The sequence below is a fragment of the Dipodomys ordii genome, unplaced genomic scaffold (assembly GCF_000151885.1).
Source record: "Dipodomys ordii isolate 6190 unplaced genomic scaffold, Dord_2.0 Scaffold36, whole genome shotgun sequence".
In the NCBI taxonomy this organism is placed as follows: Eukaryota; Metazoa; Chordata; class Mammalia; order Rodentia; family Heteromyidae; genus Dipodomys; species Dipodomys ordii.
In genome coordinates, this window is record NW_012267252.1 from 5,274,944 (window position 1) to 5,282,431 (window position 7,488).

Sequence of the window (7,488 nt, forward strand, 5' to 3'; positions counted from 1 at the left end):
AGGAGGAGGCACCAAGAGCTGGGGGAGCTGGGACTGAGATGTCTAAAGCCCCTTCCCACATCCCCAGGGTCCCTGTATCAGGACAAGCCTTCTCTACCCAGAGTGCCTCACCCTCTCCTGCAGGCCGCAGGAAGGAGGCACACAGAGCCCATGGTATCCCCAACCTTGCAGGCTTTCCACTTTGCCCTGGGATTTTGATCTATTAGATGGGCTGAACCTGGGACTTGGGCTGAAGGTGTGGGAGGCCCAATGGTTAGGAAGCCTTTGGTTGCTCCTACCCATGACAAGTGAGTTGCTGACAGGGAAGAAGTTTCTAGATGAACCAGGCCAGTAGCTGGGAGTAACAATAGGGACCCTCAACAACAGAGGAAGTAGCAGGTTTGAACGATCTCAATTGTGTAAACTAGAGCGGCTCTGGGTTCAGGAGACCTGCTCTTGGACCAATCTCTCCCTTGGTGTGAGCAATATGAATCGCACGGAGCCATATGCAAACATGCTATGTGATATGAATCGCACGGAGCCATATGCAAACATGCTATGTGATATGAATCGCACGGAGCCATATTCAAACATGCTATGTGATACGAATCACACGGAGCCATATGCAAACATGCTATGTGCCCCACACCATGGCCATTCCTTCATTGCACCAAAGCATGGTCTGATTTTCCTTCCCACAGAATTGTCCTTTCAGCCAGGCTTTGTGCGTCAGTGTGTGCTGGTCCTGGGGCTTATACTCAGGGATTAGCTGCTGCCCCTGAGCTTTTGTGTTCAAGGCTAGAACTCTACTACTTGAGCCATAGCTCCATTTCTTGCTTTTTTGCTGGTTAATTGGTGATAAGGGTACCACAGAGTTTCCTGCCTGGGCTGGCTTTGAACCACAGACCTCAGATCTCATTCTCTCAAGGAACTAGGATTAAAGGTATCAGCCACCAGGGCCCAGCCAGACTGGTCTTTTTGTTTGCCTTATTGCTTCTCCCTTGGGCCATGACTGGCTTGGCTTCTGCTCTGGCCCATGAGCCTCCTTTCCCATTTCATCCATGCCCAGATCTTCTTCCTTTAGGCCTGTTGCCTGAGGCCAATCTCTCCCTGGACAATTGTGCCCTGGTTTCTTGCACTGCAGCTGAACCTAATACTTTCTGCTCACTCTCTCAGCCCAGACATCCCAAAGTTAACACATGTTCCACAGCACAGTTATCAGCTCCAAGCTGGCAGTCTCCTTCAATGCACCCTCCTCACTTTGGCACCTGGCAGCTGCTATTTTCCTTTCTTTCTTTCTTTCTTTCTTTCTTTCTTTCTTTCTTTCTTTCTTTCTTTCTTTCTTTCTTTCTTCTTTCTTGCCTGATTCTCAGAAAGAACTACTTCTGGAATCTCCCACCTAAGTCTCTCATACACTGGGCATGTCAAAATGTTGCTTTTCTATGGATCACAGTCCAGGCCTGAGTCTGATCACCCTCTGGCAGAAGTAGCCTGGGACATGTTAGCAGTGACTCCGTTAAGCCATGCAGTCCCTGAGAACTCTAGGACCAGCTCAGAGTCTCTTCTGGCCCCTTTCCCAGCTCTGTTCCCACCAAAGAAGTCCCTCCATAGGACAGTGATGGGGACCACTGACAGGCAGAGCTGGAAGGAGGTGACAGAGCCAGTTGATGGGAAGAGCAGAGAAACAAGACTAGCCCCAGGAAGACCCTCTTTCCAACTCATGTTCCTAATATGCAAGTTATGCATTTCAATCATTTAATAACAACTAGTACACAACTGCCCTCACTGTACCCACCCCTAAGGAACTGCCCCTGCCCCAACCTGGGTGCAAAGGTTTCTCAGTTGCCTGGCCAGTTGCTCTGCTAGTGTTGGGGTGTCTGTTCCTGTCAGATCAGAGAGCCCTCTACCCCAGGGACCCAGTGCAGGCCACTGATGGGCATGCCTGGACGCTAAGAAGACAAGACACCACAGCCAATGGAATACAAAAATAGAGCCTCTCTTTGGTTAAAAAAAAAAATCCCAACAGCAAACAATATCAACAACTAGAACCGCAGCTCCCCAGCTCCTCCTCAGCCTTCTCAGCCAACCCTCCTCTTGCTGGAGTTTTCTCTGGTGCTCCCAAGAGTAGGTTGGGCTGCGGGGCGATGGGGAGGAGCCTGGCAGGCCTATCGGGGCTCCGGGGCCCAAGTCCTCTGGCTGCCCCGCAGGCTGCGCGTGAAGGGTGGGTAGTTGAGGAACTCGAAGCGCAGGCTCTGCTCGGTGGTGTGATGGCCCCGTGGTAGCCGCTTCATGAAGTGGACCTCGCGCTGGTGCTGGCGAGTCTTGGAGCCTTTGCGGGGCCGACCCTTGCGGGTGAAGGCCATGTACCAGCCCTCGTACTTGGCATTCTGCAGCGCCGTGTAGTTGTTCTCCAGCACGATCTCCGTGAACACGCAATCCTTGCCTTTGCCATTGCTCTGCAGGTAGAGGGGCCAGCTGCGGTGTTACAGAGCTCCCCCCTCCCCCGGGAGGCAGCGGGCCAGCGGCCCCAGACAGCAGGTGGGCACTCCAGCAGATGGTGAGGGGGGCAGAAGCATGGCCACGCCCCTTGCCCGGGCACCCGCTCTCTGCTCTCTAATCCCTTACAACCAGCAGCCCACCCGGCAACTTCCTGTCCTCCTGGGCAGCAGTGACACATGGCTGTCTACGGAGGGGCTGGGCACGAGGCAGAGAGGCAGGGAGCCGGGCTCTGCTCTGGCCTCCTGCCCATCAGTCTGGCTGGGTTTCCCCACCTACCCGGCTCACACACACACACACACACACACACACCTCAGCCCCTCAGGACTCCCAGCTCTGGAGGCCCCTGGGCAGCCACCTTATGGGGGAGGGGAGGCCTAGGACTTCAGTCTGAGCCCCCAAGCCCTGGAAGAGGGGAGCTCCAGGCTGGAGAGGAGCCGTGACTAATGGGTCCATTTCAGAGCTCTGCAGAGGGGCTGGGCCTGCGGCTTTCTGAACATTCCAAATGCTGGTACCATGTAATTGGACATAATAGCAAAGCAATTTGGCGATTTGTTAAAAAGATATATGGAATTTACCAACCTCCCCCCCCCAAGCCCCTTTTCTAGCCTTCCTTCTTTCTCCTGTCTTGATAGCTTTTTGTCTCTCCAGCAGTTTTCTTATCCTTACTCACAACCCATCATTAGGTAACCCAGAGGTGGCCATGTCTCTCTCTGTCCACCTTATTGAGATCAGAGCTCAAGAGTGTTCTGGAGGAGCTCAGGCAGCCCAGGCCACCACCCTCCCCGCCAAGTCCCAGGGATCACCTCCATTGGGGTGGGGGGGGCTCACCTTGGCAATCAGCTTCCCTTTCTTATTCATGCAGATGTAGAGCCCAGTCTCAGCTCCCCGAACTCGAACTCGGCTCCCAAAGGTATCAGTCTCCACTATGAGCTTTGCTGTCGGAGAAGATGCAGGATGGTCACTAGAAGGTCCCTGGGCCCTCTGGTCCATAGCCTTATCCCCATTGGCCCCAATGGTAACCATTCCAAGGGCCAGGAACCCAAACCGTGGGCGCTATCATGCATTGGGCAGTCATGAGAAAGGTGGAGTCACTTTTCTGGTCCTCAGTTCCCACTTCTGGGCCTAGATGGTAAGAACTTTTAGGTCAAGGTTCAAAGTAACATTTCACCTGACTATAGTTCCATAGCTAACCAAAAGATCTCTGAGGATCCTTCCAACTCAGAATATTCTGGGCCCATGCCTTGCAGGTGAACATCTAGCTACAGTGTTTACCTCATCTTGCAGCTAATAGGAAAAGCATTCTCTCCTGTCCCTGCCACCTTGGCCTGATCTCACAGCCTTGACCAATCTATCCTGAACCTTACCTTTCTGGAAGCCCTGTTCTTTGAGATGAGAACAGCTCTCCCTGCACACACAGCCCCAGCCCAAAACCAATTTGCTTTCTAGAAACTCAGACATCAGCTGAGAAGCTTCTGCATCTTTCTCTTGGCTTCCCAGTGACCAGGGCCAGCCTCAAAGTCTAGACATCAACAACTCAGTCATCTTCTCGCTTTAACCTCCAGCACAGCTGGGCTTCCCACCCAATTACCAGGCTGGCTTGCCTCATCCTGAGCTCCTGAAGCCAGGAGACAATTCTGTGCGTTCTTTCTTGCCTCCCCCCCTCCTTAGACAGCCAATTTGCCCCAGAAGTGGGTCCCTGCCACCACTCTATGCAACTGCTTTCTTAGAGGCCATTTGTGAGGAGAGAGAGAGAGAGAGAGAAACAGAGAGAAAGAGACAGAGAAACAGAGAGAGAGAGACAGAGAGACAGAAACAGAGACAGGGAAACCTAAGACAGAGGAGCTGAGGCTTCTGCCCTCCCTTAAGAAAGCAGTTTGGAGACTCAGTTCTCACACAGTCTGTCTCTAAAACCAATACCAAGGGTAGAGGACACTGAGTTCAGCAGGGTGGGCAGCCCTTCCTGCCCAGTCTGTGACCAGCTCCCACTTCAAATAGGCCCAGAGACAGGACCTAGCCACCTACCTCCCTGTCTGGCGCCAAGTTAACTTGGGAAATGCAACTTGCAACTCTTTTTCCCACTCACTCCCTTTTGGACCCAGTAAGTCTGCTCATCCCTTTTGGGTCTGCCAGGAGGGGCTTCTTTTCAGGGTCTGGAAAGACCCTAGTTCAGTAAGTCATAAGAGGGCAGGTAAGGACTAAGTGGGTGCCTCTGTCTCTTCCTGGACCCTTGCAAAGCAATCAGGACATCTCCATTATCTTCCCCACACTCTATCTGTCCTGGATGCACATCTTAACAGCTCTGTTCTTAGGAAGGGAGTACGGAGCACTCTGGGTTTAAGGAGACAAGTGGGCATCAGACCTCCTCTGCTGTCTGAAGACAACCCCCCCCCACTTCCATCCCCATTCGCTTGACCTCTCCTTCCTTCCTCAAAATCCTAGGATTCTGGGCCATTTGCTCCAGTAGAGTAAACCTTGAAGGAGCCAGACATTCGTTCCTTTCCTTGCAGCAGAGAAGGGCAGCAAGCAGCCAATTTGGAGGGACAAAGGGTCCATAGGCCGGCTCTGCCAGCCCAGCAGGGGAACCGGGCCACCGAGCAGGCTGTCCCCACCCCCACCCAGAGAGCCCCCCATTCTCCTTCCCTTCACAGATGGGAGCTGGGGAGCTGGGGCGGCAGCATATAGAGCCTTTCCTAACCGGGCTTTTGGAAAGCTTAACATTTTCAAACCTATTCTTCCACCCCAGTGACAGATTTATCCCAGGAAAATTATGTCTCCTCCTCCAGCTTTGAAGGGAAGTCAGCTACGTCCATGCACAAAAAATGCAGCGAGACATACTCGATCCCCCAAAACTGGCTAGAGAAGAGGAGAAAGTATTCAGGAAATGTTAAAAAAGGTGAAAGTAAGAAGAGTTTTAATCGCTCTGCCAGACGCGGGGGTCTCTCTAGAGATTCATAGAGAACAATCTTGAACCTCTCTTTTTTTTTTTTTAACATTTACAGACTTGCAACTCCTCATCTGAAAAAAAAGAGAGAGGGGGGGCTTGTTCTTTTTGCTGTTTTATATCATCCTTCATTTCTCTTCTTAGCTCTTAAAATGCCTCACCTTTTTATTGCATTTTAATAGAGTCTTCCTCTCTCCTTTCATGCTTGTTTAACTTGGTCATTATTTAAAGGGTTTGAAACTCACAATAATCGCTCTCTAAAAACAACACCAGCCGCCCAGAGGGCTTGCTTTTCTCTTGGTACATCCACAAGTCTGGAAATTGGCCACGTTTCAAGGCAGGAATATTGAATGTTTTAGAAATCAATCAGTCCCGGGGTCTCTGCCTGCAGTAGCTCCTAGTACTCACCACCCCACAGGGAGCCGGGAACCGCCGGCAGCCGCCTGGGGTGTCGCCCAGTGGAGCCCAGAGCGATCCCTTCCAGGCCGACCCCCGTGTGCAACTGAACCCTCTGATCAAAGAACATAAAGGTTCACAGTATCTCCTTTTGCCAAGATGAGAGGTCTGGGGGTGGGGGTGGGGGCGGGGAACATTTCTCTTCTTTCTCTTTCCCACTCACCTTTTGTGGACCCTAGCCACTGGATCCTCTTTCAAGAGCTTCCCTTAAACTGGGGGGAGGCCCTCCCTGGAGCCCTCTGCCTCACCTGCAGCTGGGGAGAGGTGTATTATGGTGTGTGTGGGGGGGGATTCCTGGATGCTTTTATCTGCTGGGCAGGAAGGGGGGCACCTGTGGGCCAAGTCGCTTCCCCTGGGTCTTCTCCAGCTGGCCATCGAGGCTCTCAGCCTTCTTAACTCCTTCCCTTCTGGGGTGGGGAGCAGGCAGGCCTCTGGCCAGTGCCGGGGAGGGTGGCAGCCTCGGCGGCCACAAGCTACCTTTCCTCAGAGGTGGTGCCCGGGCCGTGCGCCTTACCGAAAGGGTCCCCGTCTTCTGCCATGGCGTTGATGCGCTTGTTGGCCAGGACCTGCACGTGCTTCCCGCTGGTGCGGCTGTAGAGCTGGTAGGTCCGGATGAGGCGGCGGCTTAGCTGATCCGTCACCAGGCTCTGCTCCCTCACATGCTGTGTAAAATTAGGTGAGGACTGAACAGTTACCTTTAGGAAATTGAAAAATACACAGCACGCCATTATAATGCTACTCCGCCCAGGGGCCCGAGTGGCCCCCCAACACCCTGTCTCCCCCTCCCGCTGCGTCAGGCAGTCAGCAGGGACTGGGGGGAACCCTCCCAACATGCCAGCTCCAGCCGCCCGGCCCCCCCCGCCCCCGCCTCCACCCGAGGGAGTCCCGAAGACCCAGCCCAGGATGGATGAGCCCGGGATGGGGGAGAAGCTGGACCCACCTGTTGGGAAACACCCTGGGGCTCCCGGCCAGCTCGGAGCAGGGAAGCGGGCTCCCTGCCCAGCGCAGGCCCCCCGCCCGGGCCTTCCTAGAGGAGCAGGGTGCTTTTAAGTAAGGGGGGCAGCTGTACCCCACCCATGACATTTCTAACGACAAACTTGAGGGGGCAAACGCGGAGAACGCAGAGGACCTGGGTACCCGATCCTGGGGCCGAACCGATCGATCACAAGTCTCCCCCCAGAAGGCCTCGGAAAGGGTCTTTGCGCCCAGACTTGCGCCGGTGACAGACGCCCCCGTGTCCCCCGCCCCGGCTCCGGCTGTCCCCCTCCTCAGAGGCCAGGTGTGGCTGCTCCGAGCGTTCCCGTGCACCCTCCCCGGCTCGTCTGCGCCCACTCTCAAAAACCTCGGGCTCCAATCGCGCCCCTCACTCGCTGTGTGACCTTAGGCAGCGCTCTACCACTCTGTTCCTTCGCTCCCTCCCCGGGGCAGCTCGGGGCAGGGTCGCTAAGGTTCCTAGCAGCCCCGCTGCGCTGGGCGCAGAGTCGGTCCTCCAGCCCCCCGACCCGACCCGGCCCCCCGGCTCTGCGCAGCGCCCCTTACCTGGGCTTGGAGGCTGAGAACCAGCAAGTGCAACAGCCTGTGGGAGACAAAAGCGGGCGGGTGAGCGGCGGGCG

General features: G+C 54.7%; 1 protein-coding gene across 4 annotated transcripts; it reads right to left on the reverse strand.

Annotated features, from left to right (window-relative positions):
* Positions 1-1,985: 1,985 nt before the first annotated feature.
* Positions 1,986-7,445, reverse strand: Fgf8 (fibroblast growth factor 8 (androgen-induced)). Of its 4 annotated transcripts, none has more exons than XM_013017692.1 (5): positions 7,415-7,445; positions 6,816-6,902; positions 6,390-6,537; positions 3,307-3,413; positions 1,998-2,435 (listed from the first exon to the last, which is right to left on the reverse strand). In XM_013017692.1, exons 3-5 carry the CDS (start codon positions 6,412-6,414, stop codon positions 2,145-2,147), a joined length of 423 nt encoding a protein of 140 aa, XP_012873146.1. In that variant the 5' UTR covers positions 6,415-6,537; positions 6,816-6,902; positions 7,415-7,445; the 3' UTR covers positions 1,998-2,144. The 4 variants fall into 4 exon arrangements, with proteins under 4 accessions (XP_012873144.1, XP_012873146.1, XP_012873145.1 ...); XM_013017691.1 differs by having other exon boundaries at positions 6,390-6,570; XM_013017690.1 differs by lacking the exon at positions 6,816-6,902 and having other exon boundaries at positions 1,986-2,435; positions 6,390-6,570.
* Positions 7,446-7,488: the final 43 nt, after the last annotated feature.

Coding starts and splice junctions, on each gene's coding strand:
- Fgf8 (XM_013017690.1), bottom strand. CDS start 6,414: ATGGCAGAAGACGGGGACCCTTTCG. Junction 3,414..6,389: donor AGAAGACGGGGACCCTTTCG/GTAAGGCGCACG, acceptor CTTCTCCGACAG/CAAAGCTCATAGTGGAGACT. Junction 2,436..3,306: donor AAGGGAAGCTGATTGCCAAG/GTGAGCCCCCCC, acceptor CTCTACCTGCAG/AGCAATGGCAAAGGCAAGGA.